This window comes from Diadema setosum, chromosome 21, assembly GCF_964275005.1.
Source record: "Diadema setosum chromosome 21, eeDiaSeto1, whole genome shotgun sequence".
Taxonomy (NCBI): domain Eukaryota; kingdom Metazoa; phylum Echinodermata; class Echinoidea; order Diadematoida; family Diadematidae; genus Diadema; species Diadema setosum.
In genome coordinates, this window is record NC_092705.1 from 12,164,210 (window position 1) to 12,182,716 (window position 18,507).

The 18,507-nt window shown below is 38.1% G+C and overlaps 1 protein-coding gene across 1 annotated transcript in view; it reads left to right on the forward strand.

Annotated features, from left to right (window-relative positions):
• Positions 1 to 18,507, forward strand: part of LOC140244225 (peripheral plasma membrane protein CASK-like) — a 133,735-nt gene that overhangs the window by 20,608 nt on the left and 94,620 nt on the right. The window contains exons 4-7 of the mRNA XM_072323860.1: positions 10,015 to 10,087; positions 12,537 to 12,639; positions 14,659 to 14,834; positions 15,502 to 15,624. Of these exons, the coding sequence (XP_072179961.1) occupies positions 10,015 to 10,087; positions 12,537 to 12,639; positions 14,659 to 14,834; positions 15,502 to 15,624 (475 nt within the window). The remainder of the gene's footprint in view (positions 1 to 10,014; positions 10,088 to 12,536; positions 12,640 to 14,658; positions 14,835 to 15,501; positions 15,625 to 18,507) is intronic.

The following is an 18,507-nucleotide window of genomic DNA, read 5'->3' on the forward strand; positions in this document are numbered from 1 at the left end:
TATGCTTCTCCCTTTTTCTTGATATGCTTCTCTCTTTTTCTTGATATGTTTCTCTCTTTTCCTTGATGTGTTTCTCTTTCTCTCTCACACAGATGACATCCGTATGAGTTTTCCAGGCAGTCTCAGACGGGGCACAAAATTGAAAACTCTTGCTGTCTTTCCTCTTTTCCTTCAAAGTAGGAAGGGCTGGGGATTCGTGACGATGATCATGATAGCTTAGGATGGAGAGAAAATGCATTGCTAATATTGGTGTCAGTATTAATTAGCAGTCATCTCTTACAATGTATAGGCAAAATTGTTTGACTTATGTATTGGTATGACAGTGTAATAGTTACAAGAACACACTAGATGTTGTAGATATGTATTCCCACAAATACTTTAGTCTTTAGCCAATCTGTTTTGAAAATGTACTTTCTACTCTCAACCGCCTTAATTAAGAAGGGAAATGTTGTAGAGCAGATCATCAAACTCACATACCAATGAACAGCTGGTATGATGCTATTTACTTTGCTGTAGGGTGTATCATCGTCCTGTAGTAGAGCCCCACAGTATCTTGCTCCTTCAAGCTTCTAATATCACTGTTATAACATTGCTGGAGATTTGTTCTTGTCACATAATGGATAACAAGTTCAACTGAGCTCATAAAATGTGCTCATTAAACCTCAATATTGATCCCAACTCCTTCTCCCTGCCCCACATGAGTTCATAACCTACATACTGTTCAGAAGAAGAATAAAAAAAAAACAAAAACATAGAGTTGCTACTTCTTCATTGCACTCGGTTCTGAGTAAGCCACTTATCTGGCTGGGCATTCAGACTTTTAACTCATCTCACGTCCTGGCACAAATTGCTTTGATCACCACATGGATTTTTGTAATCCGAGCATGTGTTAAAGGAACGCGTGCCGAGCCTAAATCGTCGAACCATGTGCGTGCAGCAAAATGCTATTAAATGTCATGGGAGCAGAGCTGTGTAGGAGCATTTGTGCCAGTACATACTGTTGTATATCAGCCTGGATTAACCCTAAGAGTGCTGAATGTGTAGTATCATTCACATTTTTAGAGGTTTGGAAGAGATTCAGTTTGTTGTGCTCACAGTTCCGAAAGAAATCATTTAATACCCATTGAATGTGATAAAATGATGATCTACATGTAGATCTACTATACTGAAGTTTATGTAGGTAATTACTGTGGCTTCATGAATATTTGAACATCATGAATTTAAGTCCAATATCTATTATCAATTTTCGCATCAAAGTGCACGAGTTGGATTTGTTGTGTCCACAGGAATACAAACTTATTTCATCTGTCCATCTTTGGTCACCTTTGATCTCTTCTGATATACCTGCATATTCCCTGAAAAATTGAGTTCATAACCTTGAAAGCAACCCCCCCCCCCCATGATTGTACCAGACAATGACACTGACTGAGTCAATGAAAGTTTGCCACCACTTGGTGCCACGGCAACCCACAAACTAGAGCCTTTGTCTCTGATGTATTGCCACTCTGCTGCAGACAAAAACCCCGTCTTGTCACCTTCTCTACTTTATGTAATTGGATGGGATCAAAAGTTGTACAGTGTCAGTCCATTCCACATAGACAAAACCACATAGAAATGATAAATATCAAGGGGCAGGGTCACTTTTATCTCATCAGTGCATGAAAAAAAAAAATGGTCCCCCTTTCTCTCAGCTCTACCACATTTAATCAACATCCTAGTTACAAACAAACAAATAAAGTAAGGTAAATCATACTTTGAGCGGTTACACACGGTCAAAAATTCGTCATTTGAATGATGATTCCAGTGAAAAATAATTCTAATGACGAATTTTTAGCACGTGTGGAAGCAAATTAGAATCACGAATGCTAATCACAATCACGAATTCAAATTCTAGTCCGGAGGTGAATTCCAGTGAAGTTTCACTCAAATTACGGTGCGAAATTTGCGTGTGTAATGCTTGACCTCCAAAACATCTTGTTAGCCTTCGCTCGAGAATTTGAATTCTAATCACAGTTTTCGAGCGAGCGTGTGTAAGGTCCGATAATTCTAAAGACGAATTGCAATCATCATTACAATGATGATTCAAGTTACGAATTTTCTCTCGTGTGTAACCGATCTTTCTGTTGTTGGCAATGGTGCTTTTGAGGCAAAAAAAAAAAAGGAGGGGGAAAGGAAGATAAAACAATGGATACAGCTCTTCAATGCCATACATCTGTGACTTCATTGAGACACTTTTCATCAGGTCATGGCCCATCACCCTTTTTCCAATCGCCACAACCTTGGCCTTTTGTGCTCATGGTTTGATAGTCCACTGATGCAAGAACAGTCCTTTACATTAAGAACAGCTTTATAAAAACAGATACATCCACAACTTTGCAGTATACAGTATGTCCCCCCAAAAAATCACAATCAAATTTTCGCATTGATATCGCCCAATATGATTAAACTGCCTAAATGCTACTTCAGGGTCATAGAATATAACATCTTAGCTCTATTTTGCAGAAAACCCAATTCAATTTGGTTAAGCAGTCACAGACAAATGTGAAAAGTTGTAAAGCATGTCATGAGTCTGATTCTTCCAAGTTTAGCACTTCAATGTTTTTGTGTGTGAATACAGTAGACAGAACTTGGAGGGAAGAGATTCTTGACATCCTCTACAAAATTCCTCATTTCTCTTTGGCCACTGAAGCAAATTGAATGGGGTTTTCTGTAAGATGTGGGCAATGAGTTATAGTTTCATACCCTAAATTTGTATTTGGATTGATTCACTATTTTTAAAGATACCATTGCGAAGGGTCCCGTTGTAATTTTTTTTTTTTAGTGACATACAGTATAGAGTCAGCAATAGCATTCAGTCATGACTTAAAACATGTGCTGTTTATTTAAATCTGTTGTCTAAACAAACATCACAGAAAATATAGCCCAAAAGAGTGTGTTTATTCTTATTCTCTTGAATCTTTAGTTTTGGAGCTGACTGTCTGTTTCAACACCAAGAACATTCTTTCTGGTGATCCAAATATGTAGACTTTAAACCTGAAAGGGCACGTTCTAGAATACCTAGCCCAGATTTTACTTTTCGTAATGATAATAATAATAATAGTGGCTACTTGTATAGTGCGCAGGTCCACCATTCAGTGCTCATGGCGCTTCAACAATGAAAAGATAGATGATTATATTCATGCATATAATGTTCAAACATGTCAACAAAGAAGAAAATGGCAAACAAAAAACAAACATATACCAAATAAAAGAATACAATATTGTTCCGAACATTAAAGGTCCTGTTTACCTTTGGGAGCAGTGATATAAAAATGTTCAAGATATCACTTTTGATGCATATGTGTAGGTCAGTTGTACCACAAAACATCCTACCATATAAAATTTTTGCAGTAAAGCCTGAAATATAAGGAGCTATCACTATTTTTCTCATGAAACCATAACTGTAGACGGTTAAGTCTAGAAACGTTTTTATTATAACTATTGTTCACATTTTGTATATTTACTTAACATCAATTATACTGGTTCAAATTTTTACATTGGTTGTTTCTATCCATAACTCACATTTTTAGAACTATTTTGAATCACTAATGCTGGGTTTTTGTTTTATCTGCAAATGGTAAATTATGCCTTTAATGACAGCAATTACAGTCCTCAGTGTGACGGGAACAGAAACATAACTCATGTAAATTGGAGAAACGTCAATCCAATATGTAAACCAAATACCCAAAATGGGTTTATGAGCCACGACCAGTGATCAAGAAGATAGTTACGAAGTGCACACAGTGTACATATGACCTGTGTGTGTCTATTCATAAATCAATCCCGTGTAAATTGATCAAATGCGGTCTATTAAAGCAAGAACCCTCATAGTATCACCATATGGTTGCTTGTGTAAATCTTTCCAGAGGAGAAGAGATGATCTGGAGTGGAAAAAAGGATATTGAATTAAAGTTATCAATCACAGTGGGTTACGTTTGGTGAAGTATGACAGCTAGTCTTCCATCAAGACCTGCATACATTATATATAAATGATATTAATTCTGCCATTCAAATTTGTCCCACTCTTATTCCTTTTTTGACAAACTTAAAGACATGATTTACCATTTGCAGATGAAATAAAAACCCACCATTAATACTTCAAAATGTTTCTAATATATGAATTAGGGACAGAAACAACCAATGTGAAAATTTTGAATTAGTATAATCAATGTTAAGTATTGTTAAATATACAAAATGTGAGCAACGGTTGTAATAAAAATGTTTCCAGACGAAACTGTCTACAGTTACGGTTTATTGAGAAAATAGTGATATCTCCTTATACTTTAGGTATCATTGCAAAATTCTTATATGGTAGGATGTTTTGTGACACAACTGACCTACACATATGTATCAAATGTGATATCTTGAACATTTTTTATATCACTGCTCCCAATGGTAAACAGGACCTTTAATACTCACAGATTTCTCATAAGAATGGTACTACAGTAGTAACAGTACAATATGTCAACCTTAATTTTCAACATAAAGGTACTTGTAATGAAACTTACCGACTTAAGGAAAGTTTGCCCTAGAGATAGAGAGAGGGAGAGTAGTATTGGGAGTGACATCAGTAGAAGACATAAGCTGTCACTCTGAAACTCATATCAAATAGAACGCCAGTGAGTCATGTGCCGCACAGTCCCACTAGTGTGTTTGAATGTTTCCAGGGGTCTTGTGACTTGAGGCTGTTCCTTGCGTACTGTGAAAACCAGAAACATTTGCGGCGTGAACCTTTCGCGAATTGCAGCCAGCTGCTGTTTTCACAGCATGAAATTTTTATGAAATGCCACTGGCATTCAATGCATTGTGCAGACAAAACCTTTTGTGTGCATTGGAATTTTGCAAATCTTGGCTCCTTGCGAAATTCTCGCAAAAATGCACAAATGTCTGGTTTTACAGTATATTGCTTATCTGCTGTCTACAAGAATTGTCCCTCATAGAAGTTTGTTCATTTGCTTGTTTGTTTGTTTGCTTGCTTGTTTGTTTGGTTTGTTGGTTGGTTGGTTCTTTGTTTTTTACAAGTGATATTCAGGATTTTTAGGAATTATCTTCCAAGATCAAAAAAAAAAATTAATGCCTACACATGTCGATTCAAGGTAAAAGAAATCCATAGCAAACATTGTCGTGATTACTTGAAGAATAGCGCAATTTTGATTGACCCACATCCGTAAATTTGGTGCTGCTTTTATGTCTCATCTTGTTTGTAACAAAGACGCTGACATTCACAAATTACACTCTCTGAATCTATGCCAAACAATTACACCACCAAGGTACTGTACCTCCTAGCAATGAATAAATTTTAACCTGGTTTGCATCACATTAACTTCTGATGGATATGTGCTATACATCAGGAAAGGGAGCTTCAGAATGGGTACAAAGAAGGGTGACACAACGTTTGCTCCTGCGACAATTGCTCTGGTCTTATTTTCTCCGTGGAATCAGGGTTAGGGTTGTGATAGGGTTTTTGGTTCAGTTTGATATGAGGGTTAGGATTAGGCTTAGGATTATGTGTGTGGGTAGAATTTATGTTTGGCTCAAAGCGAGCAGACATTTCACGAGAGTATTTGTCACAGGACCAAATGTCATGGAACCCAAAGAGAAAGATATTTACCTTTATCATTCTGCTTTCTGCTACAGAGAGAATTTCTCTTTTTTTATCGTGGAAGAGGAGCAAAGGTTTTTTCAAGGTGACTTCTGATGAAGACACCACGTCCAGTGACTGCTGTCAAAGTGGTGATTGATATCAGCCATCATCTTTCAGAAGCTGTGTTCAGACGAGGGCAGTTTTGGTCGGAGTAACTTCAGAGGAAGGGTCGGAGGAAGCTTGGTCGGAGTAACTTCGGAGGAGTGCCCATCTGAACGAGGACATGAAAACTTCCTTCGGTCAGAGGAACTTACCACGACCTCTTCCTCCGACCAAGATACTCCTGAGTTTCCTCAGGAGTATCTCGCCACCACGACTAGCCGGTCGGAGTAAATTGCCCGTGTGGACAAGCCCTCGGAGTATCTCTGAACTTTCATGTACCTTATGACCTAGGTAAAACTTCCGGGGGCAAATCGCAATTTTGACATTTTGCAAGTACACGTGCGCGTGTAGTGCAATACTAACCTATAGCCGATTGCGACAAAGAAGCTAGCACTCAGAAATTTCTATCAACAAGAATGGAGAAGACAAATACCACTGGTAAAAAAACAATCGTATGGTCGATGTGCGCGGCACTACCACTTCCGGAAGTTACACCGACCCTCCACGGTGATCCCCGCGAAGACCGTGGTAAATTGGTCGGAGTTTCTTGCCACGACCGTCGTGTGGACATAGGGTCTGGGTAAGATAAGTATAAATTTTGATTTTAATTGCTGCGCCATAAAATTTTACTCCGACTTGAAATACGTCTGAACATGGCTAATGTCTTTGAGCATTCGACGTGTCACATGCTCTTTGCCAGGCACAATGGTAGAAAGAGCAATCATGTGTCTGGCACCTGTGCCGCTAAAAATACCAGTCTTATCACGCGCCCTCAAAGATGTGCTGGTATGTGAATGTGCCACTGCGTACTTGTGTGTATAGAGGAGATGTTGAGATGCATAAAATCTATGAGTCTCAAATAGAAATCAAAGTCTTATATAGACCAATAAAAAAAAAAATTGTACTATTGTTGTATTACAACAGTTCACTGTACATTACGGAAAGCTATTCCGAGTGGCTGATCACAAGGGAAGTACCAAAATCTGTGCTACCAAAATTCAAATCCTGTGGTGATTTTCATGTGATAACCCTAATTAAATCAGTTTGCATTGTTTTAAGAAAGTTGGTCCCTTTTTATGAGCATATTTATGTGTATGTTTTTCCTGGCAAATTCACTTGGCACAGGATTTGCTAGATCAGTGTTGATCGTAAATTGGTTGATCCACAGCATTTTCATGGAAATAAGTCACATTTGCTGTGCACTTATTTGTGCATTCTAGATGTGCCAACTCCATTATGTAAGTTTGGGCACCATTTCTCATCATTGATTCAAGAGTATTTCTTCAAATATTCTAAAGCGTCTACACACAGGTCCCCTGTCATGCATCATGGTAATGTTTAAAAATGTCATTGTTAACCCAAAATGCCCCTGGGGGAAAATTGATGTAATGTGTATCAAAATAAACGAGGTAATACTTTCCGGTCTCAGTGACTAGAGAGTGTTGAATACATGGCCTGAGCAAAAGAAGGCAGAATCCATAATTTGACGCACACTGGCCGCTAATAAAATTGATAGATGCACTTCCTTGGCAACGCCATGGCAACCGTTGCCTGGGAAGCTTATTTGCAAGTCCACCCACACCGGCAAGATTGAAGGCTTATTTGATAATGGGACCAGGCAGTGTGCCGGCACATCAATTGTGACATGGACCGTAGGATGATTACTTCATTCCACTATTTTTTCTTGCTCCAGGCTGAAAAGCAGAAAAAAGATACAGTATACATATAAAGTATTATATGCAACATTATCTATTTTTCAGACCTTTTCTATTAACGATGTAGGCGGTGTACATGTAGCTCTGCTAAATATTTCCCTCATAATTCCTACATCTAATAGTTCTGCATTTTTCATAATGTCTGTCATTGTTTGACGTCAAAGCTTCTCATTTCCAAGTTAAACACCAAGGAAATTATACATTACTTCATTATTACCATCTTAATCGTGTGTTATTTGGATCCTGTACATTTTCTGCACATTTCTGCCAATCACACAGCCAGAGATAAAATTTTAGATTGTTCAACAGCCAAAATGTATAGAGTAATATATTCAACAGCCAAAGTATAAGCAGTTATATATTCAACAGCCAAAGTGTATACAGAGTTATGTATTCAATATACAGTGATATATTCAGCAGCCAAAATACTTACAGAGTTTTACATTAAACTATAAAAAGTACAGTTTTATCTTCAGCATCCAAAGTATAAAGAGTAATACAGAGTAATATATTCAATATACAAGAAATACAGAATAATATATTTGGCAGCCAAAAAATATACAGTTATACTTTCAACAGACAAAATATACAGTTATATGTTCAGCATCCAAAATGTATACGGAACTTTATATATTCAGCATCCATGTAATCATTAACCATTAAAGTATCAAAGTATATATTCTATGAAGTCCCAAATGCTGTGTTTATCAGTGGGTGCACATGGAAAAGAATACGGTAAAGGGAATAATGGCTACTTCTCATTGATGTTGTGAATCATCCTTCCAAAACTAATCGATAAACTTGTCAAAAGCTGTGTCTACAGAACTGTTTGTGCCAAAATTGTTCAATGGCACACTATATCATGAGCAATGACCTATACAGATATTACCCGAGGATAAAACAAACACATAGGACCTGTGCGTTATATAAAGTAATGAGTGTTATTTTCAACATTGTAATTGTTACTTAAGAATATTGTGCATGTGCATAAGAGCGTACTTCAGAAATCGTGTATTCAAGTTAACGATATCCATCATCAGTAACATGGTGAAGTAGGTCGCATTTACTTTTTCTCTCCAGTGAGTATGAGGTATTTCGCTTCGTTGTCTTCCTTTTTTTTGTCCACGATTCCTTCGTGTTTCCTGTCCCGCTTCTTTCCGCACCCTCCTCTTCATGCACTGCGTGTTAGGGCGCAGTCGGAGGCGAGGAGCAAGTAAGCGTAGAGTCTCGGCGGAGGGGAGTGAATAATGGATGCGCCGGGCCTTCCCTTGTACTCGTAAGAGGGATTATTCCCTCGTCGAAACATGATCGGGCTTCAGTGCATGACTCCTCTGCCGTACAATTGAATTTGTTATCTGTCAGGACGGGTTTGCAGTGATGTGCTCGGTTCTCTTCTCTTATATAAACTAGACTATATATATTTCTTCAGCTTGGATTGAAGGGAACTGGCCTTTTCTCCCTTGAATCCTGCTGTCAACCTCTCCTTGACAGTTTTGATTTAGTTTACTTCCCGTGTCTTCATACCATTAGAACAATCAAGAAACATGAAAAGTAAAAATATCAAATGAAGGCCAATGACATTTTTTAAATTACTTGAATTATTGTCTGTATTTTGGCATGACCTTGTCTTGCCATATGGAGTATACTGTAAAACCAGAAATTTTTGCTTGCCTAGAACTTTCGCAAATTTTGCGAGGAGCGTGCATGAAGATTCGTGAAAGTAAAATACATGTAAAATGTCTTGTCTGCACAAAATGCATTGAATGCCAGTTGCAATTCACGAAAGTTCCATACCACGAAAAAGGTCATTGCCTCCAATTCACAAAGTATCATGCTGTAAATGTTTCTTGTTTTCCAGGAGTTTTACCCTTTAATGTGCAAATAGATAGTCTCACATTTTTGATGCTTTGTGTCAAAAGAGGTGGCATCTTTCTGATGATCATCTCTACCTTGCGTGTATACACTTTGACAAGGTTAAAATCAAAATAAGCCAATAGAAATATCTTCTCTTATGGTAAAATATCAATGAATGTGCATTCACAGGACACCATGTGTTTATATGTGTAAATACATAGAAATGGTAACCTACAGCTCTAGTGCACGCTGTCTGACAGTACTGGACATACATGTACTCAGATAGCACTGAAGTACTGTAACTTTGTTTGGTAAAGTCCAGATGTAATGCCACATCACAAGCGGCTGAAAAACAAATCAAAGAAGATATAGTGCCTGCAGTCACCAGGTGCGCCAGATTATAATTTTAGCACTGAACTTACGATGTGTGAGGGAGCTAGGAAAATTGACATAATTACAAGTCCATTTTTAATCGCTGTAATGTAATCTAAGTCGGATCCAAAGGTATGTTGCTCCCGGAGTGATTGTGTGTGCATGCAAGAACTAAAAACCTGTAGAGGTACAATATGTCTATGACAATGTGATCACAATCTCTTACTCTCGTTCTCTCCCACTCCTATCTCTTTTTCTTCTGCATCTGTTCTCTCCCCCTTTTCCCAGCCATTACATGAGGCAGATCATGGAGGCATTGCGCTATTGCCATGACAACGACATCATCCACCGCGACATAAAGGTGAGCTTTGGTTCCCGTCATCACTCAGTCCCCCGAACCCACTTTTGCTACTCTGTGCCAAGGTGTGCTCTTTTGTGCTTGGATGGGTGGGAAACGACTCGGTAGTCATGCCGACCTTCCACTGTGCGCCAGTAATTGACACTTTACACTTGAATTTACACTCTGCCCTTTAAAAAAAAAAAAAAAAAAAAAAACGGTTTTAAAGTAAAGCATCCACATAAATGTTAGCAGAATGTGATTCATGTGCAATAGCAGTATAACAAGAGCAGTAAGCTTTTAATAGCGATAGTCTAATTGAAGCATTGAATATCAACATTTAATTGTCAGTTGGGATAATGGAAAGCTCTGTTCAAGATATAATATTTAGAACAGGCCATAGAACTCATGCATAGCTGACATTGAAATTTTGTGGCATCCTGTTTAATCTGTTCACAGTTGATGCAGTATACAGTTTATTCACTTTACATAGCTGCACTTGCAGTATGGCTATTACAGATAAAGCACCTTTGATTTCAAAAATTTTGACAAGTAAGTTTTTTATGTCACCAAACCAAAATAGTGTCCTCTTTTGAAACTTGTTTTTACCAAAGCAAATTGCATTCATAAATTGTAATCTGAACAAACCAAAATAATCCTCAAATGTTCCATACTCTTGATCGGATTGTTAGTTGCCACCAGAAGGCAGTGATGACAATAGTTGTACAGTCTATCCATCTTTGGAATATTATTCTATGCACATTTCCGAGCAGAACATCGTGGCTGATCACAGTCTTATCTCAGATCGTGTCCCACGACACTAAACAAAAGTCGCCACTTCGACTCGAAAACATCTGCCGTGCTGAAGAATTCTCTGCACCGTCCCCCCTGGCATGTTTGACGGGTGTTAAGGAATGAGTGAGGGTGGGGCTCATGGACTTTGCATTTGTCAGGTGCAGTAGATGAATAAGAGAGACAGAGAGACAGATAGACAAACAGACAGACAGAAGGAAGGAAGGAAGACGGAAAGGAATGGATGTTCGAGTATGAAAGAATTGGTCCATTGTAGTATCATGGGAATGGTGTGATTCTCTGTAAACTGCCGGGGATGGGTGCCCCAAGTCATGTTATTAAATTGTATGTGACCTTCATTACTCCTATTTGCCTTGTTAAGTCGGTAATTGGCAGACATGGGGGGGGGGGGGGGCCCTTCCTAATGGCACGAAGTGGAATGGATATAAAATGATTTGTCAAATGTTTGGCCCCTGCATTTATGAGCTCTTGCTGCATTAACGAGTCCCAATGTCAGATCAGAAGAGTATAAAGGTTTGCACATCAAGACAACACAAGGGCATGACTTTTGTAAGGAGGGCATAATGTAGACGGGGCGGCTTCAGTTGAAAAGAGAAAATAAAGATCATTTGGCCTTTGCAATATTCAGTATACCTCCATCTGCAGCTCTCACAACTCACTTTATCGCCCAAGCATATCTCTTTTGAATCACATTTGTTTGCCAGTGAGATTCTCCCAAGGAGACTGCTGGAAGAATTATTGCAGCTTTTTTGCTCATGTTGTGTTAACTCTTCATAGTGGTAACAAGCAAAAGCATCAAGAACATGAAGATTGTACAACTTTGTTTTAGTTTGTTACAAACAAATATTTCAAGTCTCAGCAGGATTAATAATCACTTATGGATATATGCAGCTGGTCATGAGGGGACCTCTTAAGGTGAAAGATTAAATGACAAGTTCACCTTCATAAACATAAGGATTGAGAGAATGCAGCAATATTAGTAGAACACATCAGTGAAAGTTTGAGGAAAATTGGACAATTGATGCAAAAGTTATGAATTTTTAACATTTTTGTGTTGGAACCGCTGGATTAGGAGACTACTAAGGCTCGTGATGTCATATGAGTACAACAGTATAAAGAAAATGTAAAGAAAAGTCAACATATTTTCACTTTTTTCGCATAATAAAAGAGCATTTGACTTGCCTCTTTCTAAAGGCAATGAGAATAATATTACCCCTAACATATGTCAGTAACGAGTCAATTGAATGTGTACTTTTTTCAAAAGATGAAATTTTGTGAAATTCTCTTTATATTTTCCTTATATTGTTGTACGCATGTGACATCATACACTGCAGTAGTCTTCTCATCCAGCGGTGACTGCACAAAAACTTCAAAAATTCATAACTTTTGAACGGATTGTCCGATTTTCCTCAAACTTTCAATGATGTGTTCTACTAATATTGCTACATTCACTCAATCCTTATGTTTAATAATGAAGGTGAACTTGTCCTTTAAGGCTACAAATGATGAAGTTGAATGCAATAATCATTAATTGAAGCATTTTGAAATTCACTTTGCAATAGTGTTGGAACAACCTACCCGAAATATCAGTACTTGTAGGACTCAAAACTAATTGATTATTTCTGTGTTGTTTTCTCCCTCTGTTCATCCTACAATACAGCCTCACTGCGTGCTGCTCGCAACGAAGGAAAACTCCGCCCCAGTCAAGCTTGGTGGCTTCGGCATCGCCATCCCCTTACCCTCTGCCGGGCTCATCGCCGGAGGTAGGTGCGGCGTGCGTCATCCGTTCCACGCCCCAAAAGTTCTGAATAATTGATCCTGGGAAGGAAAAAAAAAAGAGGGGGGAAAACATATCACCCAAATGATGTATCAATAATAAATCGATATGAGCACCTAGTGCCAAGATGAAACGTGTATAATGCATTGACATTCTCTGATGAGAAGGTGCCACGTGATGGTTATTTTTTGGCGAGAAAAATATGCCAAACATTTGTAAGGAAAGTGAAGAAAAGCTATGCTTTGTAAGCTACGCTTGTCTAGAAAATTAATGTAAATTCCCATTTCTTTTTTTTGCATTAATGCCAACATATTACAATGTACCTTGATGGTTGATCAGTAAAGCAATTGTAGAGCAACCCAAGAAGCGTTTTCATAAAAGACAACCAGTGAAATAAAATAATGGCGGACCGTACTTCACAAATGTCATTAGTAATTTATCGCTATAGCTCTTGACGTTTGTCAATGGTTCCAGGTCTTGCTACACCTTGTATGTTCCCTTTGCCCCCCCTCCCCACCTTATGTACACATACATACACACACACACACACTCACACACACATGCAGAAACTCGCATGCACACACACCAAAAAAAAAAAAGCTCACACACACACACATGGATTCAGGTCATGAAACTGCTATAGTATTTGAATATGACTATACAGCAGTGACTTCCTCTGTATTGTGAAACCTGAAATTATCCCGATAAATTGAAGTGTGTTGTTTGTTTTAATAACAAGCACTATTTTTAAGAGAAACTGGCTATGCTTTTAAAGTGTCTCATTTATTTTGAAAATTGACAGTTGGGCTCGTGAAATTAGGGCAAGGAGGCAAAAATTTGGGGTAGAGGATAAAAATTATATTCACGATGGAGCAATTTCGAGTCAATAAGACTACACGTAGTTTTCCTTCAGACAAGAATTTGTCTCATACATGTATTTTCATTTCCACACACTTTAGTGTTGCAGAAAACATTCTTGTTAGATAAGTTGTAAAAGTGAGGAAGAAATCATTGTTTTGAATTGTTTCTTTGACAGTGACAAGGACAATTTCAAGACTTTGCTTAGTCTGTAGATCAAATTTACTCCTCCCCACGTCTCTAAAGACCCGGTAGCATAGGGATTCATGTCTGGTCCAATTCATTTAATGCCCACTGGGGTACAAGCGAAAACCATGAATAGAACCAGTCGGTGAATTTGTGAATCAAAGCTTACACTTATCGATATACTGTCCACTCCATTTGAGATTCTGTCGCTGTGTGTGTACATACGTAGAGATCAGTGATAAAGCTATACACAATTTGTTTGCGGTAATTCTCAAGTATATCTGAACCGGGCCAGCCTTCCCTCTCCATGAATCCTTACACTACAGGGTCTCTAAATAATATGCAGCTTAGAAATAAGAAAAGACTTCTACAGTTTGTCCCAAAATCGGAGTTTCGCATTGATAACTTTCAAAATGATCAAAAAAATCTGAATGCTTTTTCAGGGAATTAAACTATAACTTTTTACCTACATCTTGCAGAAAACCCAATTCAGTTTGGTGAAGTGGTCACAAAAAAATATGGATCGTAAAGCATGTCATGGGTCCATTTCTTCCAAGTTCAGCACTTGGATGGTCTTGGAACTGTGAACACAATGGACAAAACTTGGAGGGAAGGGATTCCTGACATGCTCTACAAAGATCCTCATTTCTCTTTGACCACTGAAGCAAATCACATGGGGTTTCTAAGATGTGGGTAATAAGTTACAGTTTCATACCCTGAAATTGTATTTGGATTGATTCACTGTTTTTAAAGTTATCATTGTAGAAGGTCTTGTAATTTTCTTTTGGACATAGGGTATATATCCAGAATCCCCTACAGCAACATGAGTTTCTAGCACAAGAACATCCTTGTTAATGGCCTCTCCTTCCTGATCCCATCTCATCAAACCATTCTTGTGTCACTTCACTGACGCATTGCCGTGTTCTCATGTTCTCCCCTCGTTTGCACCGTCATTTCCAAGGACGAATCGGCACCCCGCATTTCATGGCGCCGGAGGTGGTGCGGCGGGAACCATATGGCAAGCCGGTGGATATCTGGGGCTGCGGCGTCATGCTCTTCATCCTGCTCAGTGGCTCGCTACCATTCTTTGGCACCAAGGACAGACTGTTTGACATGATCGTCAAAGGCAGATACAATGTAAGGGGCAACTAGAACTGTTTTGCTACTGCCCAGTCCCATACTTACTAACTGTCCCTATTTTCACTTGAAGAAAAGAGATAAAAATTTGCAGGATTGTGTCATGTGTCCCTAGTTTTGTGAAAATCTGGGTGTAGTAATATAGTGGAAATATTAGAATGTCCTTATTTTTAAAGATATTCCCCTCACTTGTCCCTATTTCATAGGTTTCAGGGCTGGCAGGTATGCAGTCCCCTAAGGTCTTTGTCATAGTAGTCTATATGTACACAGAGCTCGACATTAGCAGAGGCCTATTGGCTCAAGGCCACTAGAAATTGATGTTGGGCCACCAAATTTCTATTAAGGCTATCTTTTGGTGGTCGGAATGGGCTGCTCAAATTCAGAAAGAATCTTTATATTTGAGTGGTGAATTTGCTTCTCTGGCAATATTTTTTGAAGATAAAATGATAAATGAATAAAGAAATAAAAAGATAAAAAATGCAATAAAAAAATAAAAGTTAAAAAGGGGCAGCTGTCTTATATTATGATATGTAAAATCAGATTAAAGACCACTGTGAAACAAAGGAGGAAAGTGTAGATAAGAATCGGTGTAGGTTATGACCACAAGAAAAATGCACAGGATGCAAGAAATGTCATGATCATCATCATCGTTGTTCTTCGGCCGCAGATGAAGCCGCGCCAGTGGGACCACATCTCGCCCGACGCCAAGGACCTGGTCCGCAGCATGCTGTGCGTGGACCCACGGCAGCGCATCAGCGTGGAGGAGGCCCTGGCTCACCCCTGGCTGAGGGTAGGTCCTCATCCGACCACGGTAAATGGGGGGCGCGTCTTCCCAAAAAAAAGACTTTTCGTGACTCCGCCTGGAGTGTGCGGTGCTGTGCACGTGTTCTTCATCACCACCATACTGTTTATGCATATTCACCCTGCCAATATCAGCGGAATAATATACTTGCATAATGAAGTATACTTCAAAATATACTCCTGGTCATTTTTGTGAAGTCATTAATATGAGTTTGCTGTTATTATTTACTGGCTTTCTCACATTCTGTTGATTATGATTCTTGTAAATCTGTGTCTCTTGCTGATTATTATTTGGTTATATTTTCAAGCTGTAGCTCAGCTATTCTATTCATTTAAGTATATGCGCGGCCATTTTTCTTTTTACTTTTTATGCTTGCATTATGCAGAGTTGCTGCAGGCATTTAATAAGTTTTCTTGAGTTTGATAAATCTGGCGATAGGTAGGTGACAAGGTCTTGTCTTGACGATGTCTTGAAAACTACTTGAGATATCATTGTTTGTCTATAACTGTGCAGAAACAAACTGATTAGATTTAGGTCATAACCTCAGTGGTTAAAGGTCGAAACTTCACATACGGGCAGTCATTCAAGTAGGATGTTATATCACTTATGGATTATTAACATTACATACCAGTATAGGGCATTACACTGGCTTGAAATTTTTGCTCAGTCACTGAAGGTTATATTCAAGGGCATATTTTGATGTTTCATCACTTTGTCTGCAACTTAAATAGGGGAGAAATTAGACTTAGTTTATTTTTTTAGCAGCACATCAATGTTTGTGAGATTCTTTTATAACAAATTTGGCATTGGGCTAAACTTTTTCAAGATGTTTACATAAAGAGCTGTTATAAATATTTACGCATAGATGTTTGAAATTTCAAGTTGAGAGTCCTCCTGGAAGTATATTATCAGAGGTTAGTGCAGTTTTTCTCCATAAACATATTTTTTCCACCCAGTATAGTTATTCTTTTAAATCAGAAGATATGTTTATCTATAAATTTGCCAAGTAATGTGAGAAAGAGAGCACCCCCCATTTAAAAAAATTGACATCGAACTGGCTCTGTCTTATGTAAGATGCACATGATCAGTGGTTGAACTAATCCACAGAGAGCTGTAGATGGTGCATGTAAATGGGTATGTGAGCAAGCCTTCCTTTCTTCAGAGAAGCATAACATTCTATCTCCCCATACAAGAACATTGAGGTTTAAGCCCCAAGTATACATCATGCACACATATGTACATGACCTACATGATCTGCATATCAACCCCTTGCGGTTCTTATTTCCCCCCCCCCCCTTTTTTTTTTCCCAGGTCAGCTATTAAAGGTCCTGTTTACCTTTGGGAACAGTGATTTAAAAAATGTTCACGATATCACATTTGATGCATATGTGTAGGTCTGTGATATCACAAAAACATCCTACCATATACAAATTTCACAATAAAGCCTAAAATATAAGGAGATATCACTATTTTACACATTAAACCATAACTGTAGACGGTTTAGTCTAGAAACATTTTTATTGTAGCTATTGTTCTCATTTTGTGTATTTAACAATACTTAACATTGATTAAACGGATTCAAATTTTTACATTGGTTGTTTCTATCCCAAACTCACATTATAGAACAATTTTAAAGCACTAATGCTGGGTTTTTGTTTCATCTACAAATTGTGAATTATGCCTTTAACCCCTTCTGTACTAAGGACTTTGGACACTCTGTACAATGATGTGGGTTTCTTTGCCAGTATCAGCACTCAAAACACACGAAGGATTATATTCAAATCTGTATCTACACCTCGTTGTTGCTACTCCCTGGGGAGCCTTGCAACCGTGCTGCCATTACAGGTTGTCACTTTAATATGCAATTGGGTATTAACCTTTTTCCATGCCAGTGACTTTGCACAGCATGTACAACGCTATGGGGGTTTCCTTTACCAGTTGGCACTCAAAGGGTTTAATAGCTGGTGGCAAATTATCTGATGGACACACTTATATGAGAGTAGTTTGTTACCGGTACTCCAGAGGATTAAACAAACAAACAAACAAACAAACAAAAACAAAACAAAAAATCTGTAATGAGCCACATCTGTTTGGTTTAAGCATTTTTTTTCTTCTTTTTTTTTTGAGAATGAAGGAGGTAGCAAACAATTTTTTGTCTGTTGTGATTACAGACCGGTTCAAGTAGCTGTTTTGAGAGGGCATACAGTAGCCTGTGTAATATCATCTTCTAGAGGCAAAACAATCCAGTTTGAAGTAGTGTGGATTTTGGTGTCTTGCCAACATCAAGGGCATGCTTTGGGTAAACAGTGAAACTAAGGAAGAGCATAGGCACATACTACCAAGAAAGTGGTTATTGATTTACAAAATTGTAAGTACATTAAAAATATTTTATTCTGTTATGGAATGCTGTGACTTCTTAGAATCTCTCCAGAGGTATTTTTTTTTTCTGTTTTTTTTTTTTTTCTATCACAAGTCTATTCATGTGCCAGGTTGCAGTGCAGTACAAGTACATATAGTTGATGTGTATGTGTGTGATTGTCATATTATGGTTGAGTTTTTATTTTTTTATCTTTCTTTTCCCATTTGCAACTAAATCTGTTGACAGTTTTATTTGATTGTATTGATTAACTCTTTATGTGCCATGGTGGAAACCCCCTGTGTGCCACGTTATTCTGAGACACGAAGGTAGTCATGCTTCGAGAAAGAATTCTTTTTTTTTTTTTTTTCCAGTTTGCATAACTTCTACAAATTTCTGTTAAGGTGGACACAATATTGAGCAAAGTTAAAGAGGAATGCCAAACTTTGCTTCGATATAAATTGTATGACAAATTTATTTTTGAGTTTTCTTTTGAATGACCAGTTGCTACATTA